Genomic DNA, 14,918 nt, shown 5'->3' with positions numbered 1-14,918 from the left:
AAACATTTCATTATTTTATTTCTTTACCTTAATATAACCAGTGTTACAGAAGTTTTTTTATAGATTAAAATAAATAAAAATGTGATAATATACCAAAAAACAAACTGAAATTATTTATTAATACTTACTATTATTTAACATTAAATAATATGATTTATATTTTAACTAACTAATAAGGGCTCAAGGAAAATGTTGGAGAAATTAACTAACACAGTATAATAATAATAAGCAATGCATATACTATGTTTTAAACGACATACATATTATTGTTTAAAATAATATTGGTAAATACACATACTAATTTTTGTTTGTTTTGATATGATTGAAAATAAAAATCTTTAATGAAGTATTTCTTTAATTGTAACACAAAAATGTAAAACTAATAAAATGCCGTTAACTTTGACTTAAATACACTTTAATTTCTAAAAGTAATAACTATTGCATGTATATTTATGTATATATTTGTACTTGATATCATCGAAAAATATTAAAAATGAATACAGTTTTTGCAAGTTATTATAAGAAAATGAAATTATATTAGTAATAATAAGAATGATTATGTAAAAAATGAAATGTTTGATAAAAAAATAATGCTTATCAAAATAATAATACCAAAACATTAATCAGTAATTATTAAAGAGATGTGGTCTAAGTTAAAAGGGTTTTCAAGTTAATTCAATAAACAAAACATCAATATTGAAATTACTATAATATATAAAAACTTGGTCATATATTATATTTTCTATATTCTAAATGATTTGTCTTCATTGAAGTTATAAATTCCATGATCATATGTCGAAAGTTTACTAATTAGTTAATTTTCTTATATAACCTGAAGGTAAGTTGTATGTTAATGATTTTTTGTTAGTGTGTAGTTGGACGTTTAAAACATGTGTGTACATTACATTGAATCAACAAAATATAAAATTTTAAGCAGATGCATCCACTTCCATTTTTTCAACTTCCTTAATTGGCTGATCAACATCCATTTCACTAGTGGAGTTTTTTTGAGTTTTCTTCTTCTTCTTTTTCACAGGTTGCAATACTCCCCTTTGATTGACTGATGTTTTAAGAATTGCCTTTTAACAATAATAAAACATAATAGTAATAAAATAAAATACAAATATTTTATTCGAGATAAATACCAAAACTTCTGGGTCTTTAATAGCTAATGTGGGTACATAAATATCTTCCTCAAATGGTAATCCAGTTATTCTAGCTGGTCCCGTAGCTGTTACTAATACAGTAAACTTATATTGGACAACAGTTTCACCTTAAATCAATGTCATAATAGTATAATAAATGAAATATAATTATTAAGCAGTAGTAATAATTATATTTGTAGTACCAGTTTTTTCAAAAAGCACTTGGAAAGGTTCTATTAATTTATGGTTAACACATTCCATAACACCCATCTTAGCTTTTTTTTCGTCTTCAAAATTTCTCAAGTTAAATGGCATTATACTGTGGTTTTGTATAACTTCAGTATAGAATGTCCTATTAATACAAAATTATACAAACTTAAGTTACAAGCTATAAACAATTTAATTAAGTAGTTGAACAGAATATTATTTTTACCTAGATGCTTTAAGTTTCAGAGGATAAACCTCATCTGTCTTTTTAAATACAGATACCTTGGCAGTTGTTTCACGAGCTGCTCCAGTTCCAGTACTAACTAATACATCCAAAGCATATACTTCGTTAGCTTCAATAGTTGCCTTTTCATGTTCTTTGCGATGGGATTCACTCGGATTTTGTATTATTGTTTTGGGACCATCTAATTTAAATTGTTGTAACTGGTGGCTAAGCATACCTTCCACTGGTTTACAATCAAATTCTTTGCAAACTTTCATTACCATTTCAGTTATCTGATAAGTCTATAAAGAAATAACATAAAAGTATGGGTCAATAATTATAAGAAAACATTGACAACAAGAATACCCATTCAACTTTGCATCAAAGCTAAAGCTGTACTATATTTTTAGTATTTCCATGTAAAATATTGATGAAATATTTAAATTAAATACTTACATCAGTTCCAGGCCTCATAAGTCTTAAAGCAGCTTGAGATGCATATTGAGCAGCTAAGAAACAGTTAGCTCTTTTATCTGTAATTTTATTCTCAGGACTAGCTCCCACAACCACGGTATGTGCAAGCATAGAAATAAAACCATCTAAATGTACTCCTAAATCTCTGCAAGATACAAAATGATAATAAGTCAAAATTATATAATTGTTACTGTACTTGAATTGGAAGAGGGACACAGGGGGTAGGAGCTAGAGCTAGGTGGGTATAACTAGTAGTAAATATTTTGGGATGGAAAATTAGAGACATGCTAATGATTATTTAAATTAAAAATGAATAGTAATAGAGATGATCAGACTTCCTGTGTTCTCTCTCTAATTCAAGTATTGTTGTTTAAAAATAATTAGGTATATAAGGTATATATTTACATTTTTAGAACATCATCTTTTGCGATTATGTGATCAGGTTCACTCTTAATGGGCGAAAAATGACAAATACAACTGTTAGCAGAGATGCAAACGGGAAAAGCAATACCTAAAACAATGATAAAATAATACACAATACAATTATTAGGAAAACATTTTTTTTTATAATTGAAATAGAAAAATACATACCCTTTTTCATTTCTTTTTCTTTTTTGAATATTTTGCTAGTCTCTTCTAAAATTAAATTGTCACCCCATATACATACATCACGAACAGATGCTCCTTCTACACATTTTTCAATGATTTCAACAAGCACTCCTAAAAATAAAAAAAGGAGTTCTAAAAAGTGTTCTTTTATTATGAATTACTATTATTATGACTGTGTTTCTAGGAAGTCATAATTTTAGTAAAAATAGTGTTTGTGTTATTAATACATAATATGTTTAACTCAATTTACTCAAGTACATACATTTTATTTTATTATTTTATGCATTTATTGAAAAGGCAATAAAATTATAATTATTTTTCTACTTATAGGTAAGGCTTTGACTACTGAGATCATTAGCCTGGTGTGTAGGTACACTTAGATTATCTGTAGTACAATTATTGTCGACAAAGTCTCTCTTATTTCAAGAACACAGATATATGCATGACTAAATAAATAAACAGGCATGAATGATAGATAATACCGCGCAGGAAAATTGCCCCAGACTTGGGGCAAAGAAGTATTTTATCATGTTAATTTCTGATTACAAGTTATAAAATATTCCATGAATAGGCCAATGCGCAGATAGGAAAATTTTGTAATCTAGCAATCATGCCTGTTATTTAGTCATGGATATATGTATAATCTATACTCCAAAAACATACAATTCAAATACGAGGAACATGGAATACTAATTTTAAAACTTTTTCTTTAATAATAAAATTAGATACATAGATGTATTATAGGTAACTAATGCTTGAAACGGAAAAGATGACATCATGCCAAGACATGCCATGATAACGATATGGCCAAGATCTGAATGGATAGGAAACATCAGAAGACCCATTTATAGATTTTACAGGGCATGTAAAATACCTAGGTTCCATCACAAGAAAAATAACTAAATACCTAATTTAGTTTTGTGGTCATTTCTAAAACAATTTATTGAATACTAGGTTAAGTTAAATAATAACGATATTCAAAAGAAAACGGAAAACCATACATGCTCTTAGATAACCTAAAAAATGTGTAAAGAAATTTTTACACTTGTCGAGTTAGGCTTTTCGCTCAATAAGAAACATTTGTTGCTAATAACTGTTGTTCGGGTTAAAGTGGGCTCATGTAAAGATTATGTTGAACGAGGTGAAAAGAAATCGCAGGCGGTTCTTTAACGAAACACGAGCACTTACGGTTGGCGATTTCTCCGGCCGCTTTGTATTTCATAACCACTCCTTCGTCAGCAATAGTGGCTTCGACCTCATCCTTTTCCTTGTCGGCCATCGTTCCCGAATAACTCCAAAATACACGTTCTCACAACAACAACAAAATTATTTCAACAATAAATATTTAAAAATATACAACTACGGGTAATCGTAATTATGTGTGTAGGAAGTTGCGGCGGTAAACAACGACACGTTGACAGACGATCAACGCACGCGATACGAAAATTCCCGGATTCAAACTTTTCACCGGTTTGGTGAACAGGTGACGTTTAAGGTAATTGTTAAACGGGTAAACGGTGAAATGGTAGTAACCGCGGCCAAATTTACAGCAGCGAGTACTGAGTAAAGCTGTAGCTGTTGCTGCAGATAAGGCGTAGATCGTAGAATGTAGCTGATGGACTTAATATCGGCCGGAACAGAATTACCATATCTTGAAAAAGTGGTAAAACGCTGGTTGCCTCTTACCTAAACAACTGCATAATAATATTATTATCTCAAAGGTATTATTTACAACAGAATGGTTCATACCAAGAAAACTTGAAGTTATCCTAATGGTTTATACCTTGGATTTATTTTTTATCAGTTCGCATGCCTCACAACCCGTGTTGTCGTTTTGTGATATTCCTCGTCCAGACTGATAAAAAAGGTATTGCGAGGCGCTATTCATTCGAAATTGTGTATTTTCTAAAATGACTCTTTTAGTTTTTCACGATATTAAAAAAAAGTTGTTTTTTATTTGCGGATCTAAAAGCTTATTTATTTAGATGTATTGCTAAACGATTACAAAAATGTTTACAACTTTTTTTGATTGACTTGTTTTATAAAGTATACCTAATAATATGTTAAACGGGAATTTAAACTCAAACTCGTTTTGGTGAGTTGATAAGCTCCATCTCGATTTAACAAAATGCTCTTACATGTTTTAATTTACTTATGTATAATTAAAATAATAATATAACAATTATCATTCGATAATTGTTTTTTTATTGCAATTTTGTGAATTTTCACTTAAAATAAAATGTTAATGTACCTGATTGTTATTTTCTTGTAAAAGCTGTTTTGTAAAAATCTTACTGTTATTTCATATTGATATTTTTAATTTTATAGTATTTATGTATGTTTAAAATTAATTTTTAGATAGTTGAAATGGATTTTATTGATTATAACGATTATAATGATGATGATAATGATGATGACTATTCAGATTATGATGATATGGAAGTTGATTCAGAATTAATTAATGAAGACGAATTATTTCTAGATGAGAACTCTGGAGATGGTATGTGATATTAAAGTTTGCATAATTAAGTATATATATTTAGTATAGACGTATTTTAAAACTAGTTATCGGCAGGTAATGTATGTTTTAAATATTATTGTCAACTTATTAAAGGCTGTTTAAAGTTTTGAAAGATAATTGAGTAATTAGAAAAAATAAAATAATAACACGTTAAAAAAAAAAATTAGAAAAAATATATAATCTTTATTATTTGTATTTTAATAAGTATCTTATTTGAAATAAATATTTTTGTTATTGCTCTTACACTTTTTATGTGTGCTTAGGTGTGTAGCTTTATATATATTTATATTTATTTTATTTTATTATACTTCATAAACATATATCTGTTTTGTAATATTGGACAATATTTTTCATTCAAGAAAGTGAATATTCAGCAGATACCAATGACAGTACAACCAGAGATTCAAGTGATCAAATATTACCTGTAGATGTAGTAGATGACAATTCCAATTCAACGGTAAGCAATATTTTTTATGTGGTTCAAATCTAAATCAACAATATATACTCAATTATATTATAATAATTAGCTCTAGTGATATTTTTGAAGAAAAAAATTGAACTCCGATCTTAACAATATTGTCTTAAAATTTTTTTTTAAAAGTGATTAGAGTAATTTAGTTTTAAATATGCAATGTAATTAAAAGCATAGTTTAATTACTAATGAAGGTAATTTTCCTAACTTTTAAAATAGTTATGAAGTAACATTATAATTTCTCTATGCATATAATTTTGTGATTATTTTAGGATTCTCATACATCATCAAATGCTTCTGCATCACCTATGTTAGTTCAACAGAATGAACCACATGATGCCGAACCAACAATATCCAACAACACCTCAGCAAATCAAGAGAGATCAACGACTGACGATATAAGTACTGTAGTTCCAAACAACGGTAATGTTTTTGTATACTTAAAACACTTAAATTATTAGATAGGGTAGTTTTTCAATTGTATTATTTTTAGATGAAAGTATTACCGATGACGATGCTTTTTCTTGTCCAATTTGTTTGGAAGGATTAACTAATACTGGTGGACATAAACCAGCGTGTTTGAAATGTGGCCATATTTTTGGAGAAAACTGTTTACAAAGATGGATAAAGGTTAAAAAATCTTTTTTTAATATGTATACTTTTTATGTCGTTTTAAAACTGTTTACAATTTCTTTGTATTAGACTGGATGTAATAGTGAATCAAGGAGGTGTCCAACGTGTAATACGAAAGCTTCTCTAAAAGACATACGAGTGTTATACACAAAAAAACTAGTGGCAGTGGATACAGCTGAATTAACTGCTCTACAAGCTAAGCTTGAAAAAGTAACACTATTTCCATAAATAATATTTAATTTTATTACTTTGTTAACTAGGTAAAATGCTTTAAAACTGCTTAACATTTAAAATTTTTTGAAAAATATTCTAATTACTTCCAAACTTATATAAGATATTCTTTTGATATGTTACTACTGATATACTAGTGTGTTGCATGAACAGTGTCAAATATTATTTTTTTACTCACTATTTCGCTGCATTTTTACCTCTCATCCATTCACTTGTACGCACATACCACCGAAAGTATTTTTTCGAACTTGTTAACCAGTTGGAACAATTTTTCTTTAAAACTATGTAATATTATTTTTTAATGCAATATATAGTACTAGATTGCAACATAATGGTGTCATTGTGTTAAATTTCAACTTACACAGTCTGTAAAATAAAACAATTATATGTTTTAATTGTTTGTGTTGACTATTGTAGGAAACACGAGAAAAAAACGTATTAACAATGGAAGTTGAAAAATGGAAAATAAGATCTGAAAGCTTGAATAATGAATTAAAAATGCTTAAAGATTCTGTTGAAAAAGCAGTACAGTCTGGCCAAGGACCATTTATTAGCGAGCAAACTTCTATTCGACAATGTCTGAAAAAAATTGTTATTTGTAAAGAGGTTGGTGGCTGCAGAGTTATGGCCTTCAACAAAACAAACATGTTGTTGGTAAGTACAAAATAGTTATAATTTATTATTTTTTAGAAAATGTATTCAGTTTTTATTTGTATAATCCCTCATTAATTATTATGTTACAGGCAGTCACAGCACAGTGCGATAATCCCTTGTTTAATGGTACTCATGGAATCAGAAAAATAAACGCATCTATACTTGAACTGGCTAAAGGAACTGTTTATGTGCATAAAAAACCAATCCGTGATATGAAATTTCATCCAGTAGATAGTAATTTGTTAGCGTCTGCTAGTTTGGACAAATTTATAAAATTGACTGATTTTAATTCAAATGCAGTTGTAGCATCCGTTGAAAGTGAATATTTTATAGCATACAGAAAAAAGAAATTTATTTCCTATATTTTATTTATTATAAATCAGTTTATTTAAATTTTTGTTTTTTTTTTTTTAGCACCAGAACCCTTGTGGTCGTGCAGTTGGGCCGGTGATAATACTAATATGTTAGTGGCTGGCAGTCAGATGGGTTCTTTATTTTATGTCGATCGTAGGTTTATGAAATTGGTAGAATCTGACATTAAAAGAGCACCCGCTTGTGTTTCAATTATTCCGTTGCCACCGTCCTGCAGTCGATCATTTATTTCCGGTGGATTCCTCAGAACTAGAATGGATATATTATCTGCATTTGAACAAGAAACAGACGCTATTGCGTACAAAGAAACGCTGTTACCATTAAAAGGCTTTTGGAGTAGTACATCATTTGATGAAAGCTCAAATCTTATTTTGACGTCCGCTAAACCGTGTGGTGCTAATACGGCCATGAGGCATATTGTTTCAAGGATAGCAAATTACAATGAACCTACCGTAATACAACCAGTTGTCACGTTTTATGGTGAGTTAATTTTTGAAAGTAAAACATAAAAGTTCCATGCATTTTAAAATATTACAATTTTTTATTTTCAGGTGGTGATAAAGCTACGCAAATTTCCCGATCGTGTTTAGTACCATCAGGTGGATCCAATGAAGATACATTAGTGTGTGCTTACGATGAAAAAGCAAATCAAGTGAAATTATTCAGTGTGAATTCATGTAGAAGTATTCACAATTTCCACGTCCGTGACACATTTTTAGATTTGTGCCATTTAGATGGTGTGGTTAATAATGGGAGGCGAACCATAGCTGCATTATCAGAAAAATCGCTGAGCATTTTCTCAGTTTAAAATAACTCATTTATTTGTATTAATTATAATAAAAATGTTTCCTATATTTTTAGTTTTTGTTTTAAAATTTTTTTTATATAATATACGTAATATAAGTTATTGCTGCCAATTATTAAAAGTACAAATTAAACAAAAAAAAAAATGTACATTTAGTTTGGTTTATAACATTGACAGATTCCGTATTACTGAAGTCTGACCGAAATACAATTTTTTAATTTTGTTAATCTGTATAATATATTAATTTTCCTTAAGTTACCTTTTCCTTAGCTCTTAGCAATAATATATATATATATATATCAAACAAGTGCAAAAAACTTAAAATTAATGCACATGCAAAAAAAAAATACATGGTGTTGTTGAGCGTGCTTCTTATCTTATTCTAACATATTAACATACAACAATTTGTTTTTCTTTTTTGTAGATTTTATTGTGCAGTTCCTTCAACATTTTAATAAAAATTTGATATGTATTTGTTCACCGTGTTTAGTAGAACAATTAAAAAAATGTAAAATTTATATCATAATATAAATATAAGTAAAATAAACTTTTAAATTTAAAAAAAAATATAAATAATTTTAAATATATACGAATAAAAAATAAACACACACACATATATATATATTTATATAAATATATATATATTTAAATGTATATATTATAAATAGCTGTATAATAATTACTACAAAACATCTATGTCAGTCTATCTTTTACTCCAAAAAGAAAAGAAAATTAAAAAAAAAAGGTTTAAAAAATCCAACTGGGTTTCCTTGACTTAACCGTTTAAGTGGAGTGTTTAAATCTTTAGTCACATTAAATAAAAGTTACTAGAGACCAAACGGTTCAATTTAAGGCCAAACTAAATATGCAATTTTCGGAGTCAATATTCCCATGATCACACTTGAAATTAAGTTGACACTGTGATTATCTAATATCCTTCTTCCCGATATGTGTATGACATCTTTACCAGGTTGTTCGACAATTACTCCAGTTTTACTGTTGACTCCTGAAAATAAAATTGTATTATTCTTCAATTATTTGATAATTATGTTTTCAGAGACTGAAAACATTATCTCGCCAAAATTTACATTGTTTGTTATAACTACAACTATTGTTGATTAAAATGTTTCATAGAATGATATTCTAAAAGCTTAGTTCATTTTGAATTTAAAAAAAAAAATGTAATTTACAAGTATGTGTTTATTATAAAATAGCTACAGATTAAAAATTCCATGTTTTTTTTTTAATGTTAATATTTCTACATTTAATAAAACTCTTGTTTTACTTTCTTGATTTAAAAAAAAATCAAGCAAGTGTGGTAATGGAATGAATAAAAACCGAGACTGTAACTTTAAGAGCTTGTTGTGAATAGGAAAAAAAATTAAATTCTACACATTATAAAATAAGAAGATAGATATTTGTCATAGCTTTAATATAAGAAAATAAACAGGTAAATCAGATTTCATACCCATGTGGTTTAATGATTTAAATTTGAAAAAGTTAGCGTGTTGTGATCTTATGATGCTTAATTTTAAACTTTCTCTTTAACTATAATCTATAATAGATGGAAAATAGATTCTAAGCTCATTAGAAAGAGCTTGTCGAGAAGGCACAAAATATAAATTAAAAAATTAAAAATACATTTTTTATAATTTTGTTTTTAGGGTCTTATTAGAATCACCTTAGCATGAAGAAGTGCAGTGAAAGTTTCAGATCTTTATTTGGTATAGTTTATTCATACAGAGCTTTTGAGTTGTATATTATAAATAAAAAGTTAAACCATATAAACATATTTTTTATAACTGTTTTAAATAATTCTCCAAAAATGAAATTCAAGAAAGTCTACAAGCCGACCCTGACTTGTTTTTTTTTAATAGAGATAAATATTGCATAATAACAAGGAATTCTGAGCAAATTAAAGGCTATTGCATTATTTTGACTTCTTGTTTTTTTAGTTATACGCAGTTTGGTTTAAAAAATAATTAGTTCAAAGTGACAATTGCAATGAAAATTACCACTGTATTGTAGTGTAGCGCCAAGAATAGAATCAACAATGCTTCCAATTAGCCCAGCAAAAGCACCAACTACCATAAGAGGCCATTGTGGAGGACTTCGGGCTAATAAATCTGCATCAACGATGTAAATGAGCATCAAGTAGTTGGCAATTCCTACTGCAAGGCCACCTAATAGACTGAGGAAGAGTCCAATAGGTGTAACAGCTCCATTAGTACCTAGTATTGAAGAAACAATTTTCACAAAAAATATTGATAAAAAAAAACCCCATACATTTTTAAATAAATAAAATTATGATTTTTTTTTTAGATAAGAATGTATACTTTAGTAAGAAGTCAAACTTATTTTGGTCAAAAATTGAGATTAACTCTATTAGACCAAAGGTAATTAATTAATACATTTTGATTTTGTAATTGAATTTACTTATTTATGTTAAAAATTAATATTGTTGCACTTTTGAAAATCAATAATAACCATACCTTTGGGTACTGGTTTACCAGTAGTGATCAAGATAGGTAAACCTTTGTCTAATACAGTTGCTAGTTCTGATGCCCATGTGTCTCCGTTGCAACTAGCAAAAGCACCTAAATAACAAAAAAAAAATGGATTCAAATATCAAATTATTGTCTGATCATTACATAAACTTCTTATTCTTATAAAATTACCTAGTATACCAATGGACAGCCATGAAGGCCTGTACTTGAGGTCAAAATCAATGGGTAGCTCGCCACACCCAACATCGAGAATGTATAAAAGTGCCAACTGTGTGGCCATACCTCCATTGCACAATACTTGGACCCAATTTCTTTGGCCACCTACAAGTAAGATAATTAAAAAAGTATTCGATTAAATAATAAAAAATAATTGATTAGCTGTAATAATACCTTCTTTAAAATCTGGTTCTAATTGTTTTTTAACTTTGCTACGAAATTTAGTTGCCCTCGATGATGTGACAAAAAATGTCAGCAAACATACTAGGAAAGTATAGCTGCTCAAAGTCAATATAAAACCAACAAAAATACCTATGCATGAAACACAATTATTTTAATAGGTTAAAGACGTTTCATCAAATTAAAGTTGAATCTTACCCAATAACGCCCCACTCAGGTTTACACTTTTTTTTAAATAACCAAAAACAGCCATCATTAATGGAATGAAAGTAGACATGAACCATCGAAAAGGTGGAAGAATTTCTGTAATTTCAACCCTATTAGTTTTCATTATCTCGATAAGTTAAAACACATTTATCAAATTGGAGAATTTTCCAAAATTCATCGTATGTGTGTTAAGAAATATTTTCTTTATGAGCGCATAAAGTACATTATTAAACAAATCAAAATTATTTTGTATATTATTAATTAGTAAATAAACACTAATATACTACTATACTTGCCATCAGTTTCATTTAAATTATCACCATAGAATTTTTTGAACAACAAGTTGGTAATCCACAACATCATTGACAAAGGTATAGATATCATTGTCAAAGCAACAGATATTGTTGGCTTTGAAACTGTTATGTCATTGCAATTAGAATTAGTCTTGCTCATATTAGCAATGGAGTAAATTTGCTTTAATGTACTACCTATAAAAGTTATTGAAAATATGTATTAAATAAGTTATGCGATGCAAATAAACTGATATAAATATAGTATACAACGTATCAAATAAAATGATAAAATATACAGTTTTATATATACCTATTACCAAATAATGTAAATTATTTAACTACAGAACTTATGGTTGTTATCTCCCAAAAAACCCATCATTATATAGTTGTTGTTCTACTTTAGTATGAAAGTAAAACACAGTTAGATATACATAAGTAAATATGATTCGCAGACGTTTATTATGAACCCCAAATTACACAAATGAATTGTTGTGCCGGTGTAGCAATATGCATATGGTGGACAATCCCCACTACATATATATATATATATAAATATAAACTGCTGATATGCAAGTCATTAAAATATATTTCAGTAATAATTATGATTATGGATTTCTTGTATCATTTTATGTTAAAAAAAAAAAATTAGTTTATAGAACCAAAAATATTTAACAGAAAAATGATAAATTCTTTAATTTGAATTATGTAATTTAATTATAAATTACATAGTTCTGTGTAAAACATTATTTTTTATTAAAAAATATTTAAAAATTAGCCTATGGCTATAATTATAAGGCTATCATAAAATAAAAATGTCATAATTTAATATTTATCCAGAAATTAATTTTTTAATTTTAACTCGATAATGAGCAGTCTCTCTCTGGGCAGGCAATTGTCTGGAGAGAGAAACTACAATCTTTTTCTTCATTCCCAAGGAGACCAAACGAGGCTTTTAGACTAATCCTGATCCAAAAAAATCGAGATATATGAAGATAAATAAATAATACTCTGTCCTTTATCTGTATTGTTAAAATGAGGTCAATTACTTTTTCGTAGAATAATAAATACACTCACTTTTGCAACAATAACCAAATGACTTTTATTTTAAAATTACATAGGTTATATTAAGTTTTCAGTCATGAAACTTATATACTACTTTGGAAACTGATTGATTCATGTACTATTAATTTTTTCAATATAAATTTCAAAATAAAAATATTAAAAAATACTTTTCTGAATGTTTACCCAGCTTATAGTATATAGTAGGGTCTGACCCGTGTCTCACACTTCACCACAATTAAAAATTAGACAATATCCCTAAACCAAAAATATGTATTGAACCTATATTAAAATAAATATTCTAAAATTAAAATCGTAATATAGTAATAAAAATTCAATACATTTACCTTTGTACTATTGTAAGATACTTAATGAATTGGAGAATAATACTTTTCGATGTTTGTTATCTCCTTAACTTCAACCGTTTGAACTTGCATTTTGAATTGTGATCAAAAGTATTAAACTCCACCAAGTATAAATTTAATGAGGCCGTCATTATCATTTTTGTAATCATTCTGATTACAAAACATGACAGTTATCAGTGCAGACCATTTAACTGAATAAAGATGTGAGCTGTTCAGTGGTACGGACAATGGACATAATCGATTTAAACGAATTGGGGAAAAACTCATTCCATAGGCGTTAGATATTGTATTTTATTATTATCATAATAAGGTTTTTGAAAAATCATTAATCATAAACTTATATTACTCATTTATTAATATTCATATTTACATATATTAGTGTATAAACCATAGGTAAGTCAGCGAGCAATTTGGGAATTGGATCACGATTATGGTTGAAAGAAATAACAAAGTTTCAATGACACTGTTCTTTATATGTCTATTACTTATGATCGGAAAGCCCTAAACGATAATATGTATAATGATTAATGTATATTGTAGATAGTATTTATCATGTACTTTTTCTACTACCAATGGCGTTCGTAATGATCATAGCGCGTGTGGGTTATTTTGTTATTAATAATATTAATTATGCAACATGTTTACCAAATCTTACTAACATTTAGTACTTAAATTTTTCTTGTTCTGTTGACATACTTATTTTTTTAACAAGGGAATTGCGTAGATTGTATTATTTTACCTAATTTATATAATAGTATAATATGCTGTTGTTCAGTTTGTTCGAGTCTAATTAAGTTATCATATGTATGTGTCTAACGGCTCTAACCTTTGTTAATTAAGCTATTTTATTATGAGACCAAATCTATCATATGTAGTTTCAGTGTTATAAATAAATCTATTAAGTGTTTAATTATTTCAAGTATATATTTTTTACCCTCATACTACACGAGGCAATATATGTTTTAAACCCTGGGTTCACTACACGGTTCATCCCAAAGATAGGCCTGTGTGCAAAAAAAAAAAGACCTTTACCTTTTAATTCTAAATTATATATTGGTACTTATATTATTCAAATTTAAAATAAGTATTTCTATTCTAATCTAATATATATGGGGCATTCTGAGTCCAACCACGCGGTTATCGGCCCGACCTCCTCAACATTTTTCGAAATTTTTTTTTTATACATTTCTATTGGTCTATAAGAAGACACTTATTTTTTTTTAAAAATTGTTATCACTAATATTTAACCCAAAAATAAAGTTTTTGATTTTTTTTTCACGAAAAATCCATTTTGACCAGATTTAAATTCTGAAAATTTGATCATAAAATCAGAGACTTAAATCAAATATTTTAGTCTAATAACGAGAACAGGAAATTTTTTTTTAGTAATGACATTTTTTTTTTAAATCTGAAAAAAAAATTAATAATTTCATTTTTTATTTTATTCGTAAGGAACATTTTCATTTTTTACTCCCAAAATATGCAAAAAATCAAATTATACCAAGATATGTTTTATTTTTTATTTTATTTTTTTAAATAAAAAAACTGTATTTAATTGTATTTAATCAATGTTATAGCCTATAGGTATTGACGATAAAATAATGGATGAGCCATTAAGCTTATCGCCTGAGAATAATATAATAATAACAAGGGGTCACAACATCATACAGCTATACCTACCCACGGCTATAGATAAATGGTTGAGAACAAAAGATAGGTAGATAAGAACAAAAGTTCTTATCTAA

General features: G+C 27.7%; 3 protein-coding genes across 3 annotated transcripts; 1 reads left to right on the top strand and 2 right to left on the bottom strand.

Moving 5' to 3' along the window:
* Positions 1-690: 690 nt before the first annotated feature.
* LOC126832961 (proliferation-associated protein 2G4) lies at positions 691-4,191 on the bottom strand. Its single transcript, XM_050564035.1, has 8 exons — positions 3,847-4,191; positions 2,641-2,769; positions 2,455-2,560; positions 2,032-2,194; positions 1,579-1,877; positions 1,349-1,497; positions 1,146-1,273; positions 691-1,079 (listed from the first exon to the last, which is right to left on the bottom strand). The coding sequence occupies exons 1-8, from the start codon at positions 3,935-3,937 to the stop codon at positions 930-932; spliced, it is 1,215 nt and encodes a 404-aa protein (XP_050419992.1). The 5' UTR covers positions 3,938-4,191; the 3' UTR covers positions 691-929.
* A 346-nt stretch (positions 4,192-4,537) lies between these two features.
* LOC126832959 (E3 ubiquitin-protein ligase RFWD3-like) lies at positions 4,538-8,549 on the top strand. The gene is made up of 10 exons (XM_050564032.1): positions 4,538-4,753; positions 5,017-5,158; positions 5,539-5,636; positions 5,924-6,074; positions 6,145-6,281; positions 6,354-6,494; positions 6,933-7,169; positions 7,259-7,487; positions 7,584-8,021; positions 8,093-8,549. The coding sequence occupies exons 2-10, from the start codon at positions 5,026-5,028 to the stop codon at positions 8,347-8,349; spliced, it is 1,821 nt and encodes a 606-aa protein (XP_050419989.1). The 5' UTR covers positions 4,538-4,753; positions 5,017-5,025; the 3' UTR covers positions 8,350-8,549.
* A 435-nt stretch (positions 8,550-8,984) lies between these two features.
* On the bottom strand, positions 8,985-13,431 carry LOC126832962 (transmembrane protein 19). The gene is made up of 8 exons (XM_050564036.1): positions 13,156-13,431; positions 11,753-11,944; positions 11,448-11,552; positions 11,244-11,381; positions 11,025-11,174; positions 10,839-10,943; positions 10,362-10,577; positions 8,985-9,352 (listed from the first exon to the last, which is right to left on the bottom strand). The coding sequence occupies exons 2-8, from the start codon at positions 11,907-11,909 to the stop codon at positions 9,195-9,197; spliced, it is 1,029 nt and encodes a 342-aa protein (XP_050419993.1). The 5' UTR covers positions 11,910-11,944; positions 13,156-13,431; the 3' UTR covers positions 8,985-9,194.
* Between the last annotated feature and the right edge of the window lie 1,487 nt (positions 13,432-14,918).

Source organism: Adelges cooleyi, unplaced genomic scaffold, assembly GCF_023614345.1.
Source record: "Adelges cooleyi isolate 19-005CV unplaced genomic scaffold, UGA_ACOO_1.1 ACOO_flye_CR_arks_rails_tigmint_CR_PRNA_167, whole genome shotgun sequence".
Lineage (NCBI taxonomy): Eukaryota > Metazoa > Arthropoda > Insecta > Hemiptera > Adelgidae > Adelges > Adelges cooleyi.
This window is presented reverse-complemented; position numbering and strand designations above follow the sequence as displayed.

Coding starts and splice junctions, on each gene's coding strand:
- LOC126832961 (XM_050564035.1), bottom strand. CDS start 3,937: ATGGCCGACAAGGAAAAGGATGAGGTCGAAGCCACTATTGCTGACGAA. Junction 1,498..1,578: donor CTGAAACTTAAAGCATCTAG/GTAAAAATAATA, acceptor TTGTATTAATAG/GACATTCTATACTGAAGTTA. Junction 1,080..1,145: donor TTAAAGACCCAGAAGTTTTG/GTATTTATCTCG, acceptor TATTGTTAAAAG/GCAATTCTTAAAACATCAGT.
- LOC126832959 (XM_050564032.1), top strand. CDS start 5,026: ATGGATTTTATTGATTATAACGATTATAATGATGATGATAATGATGAT. Junction 6,075..6,144: donor TACTGTAGTTCCAAACAACG/GTAATGTTTTTG, acceptor TATTATTTTTAG/ATGAAAGTATTACCGATGAC. Junction 7,170..7,258: donor ACAAAACAAACATGTTGTTG/GTAAGTACAAAA, acceptor ATTATGTTACAG/GCAGTCACAGCACAGTGCGA.
- LOC126832962 (XM_050564036.1), bottom strand. CDS start 11,909: ATGAGCAAGACTAATTCTAATTGCAATGACATAACAGTTTCAAAGCCA. Junction 11,553..11,752: donor TAATTTAAATGAAACTGATG/GCAAGTATAGTA, acceptor TTGAAATTACAG/AAATTCTTCCACCTTTTCGA. Junction 10,578..10,838: donor TGGTAAACCAGTACCCAAAG/GTATGGTTATTA, acceptor CTTCAATACTAG/GTACTAATGGAGCTGTTACA.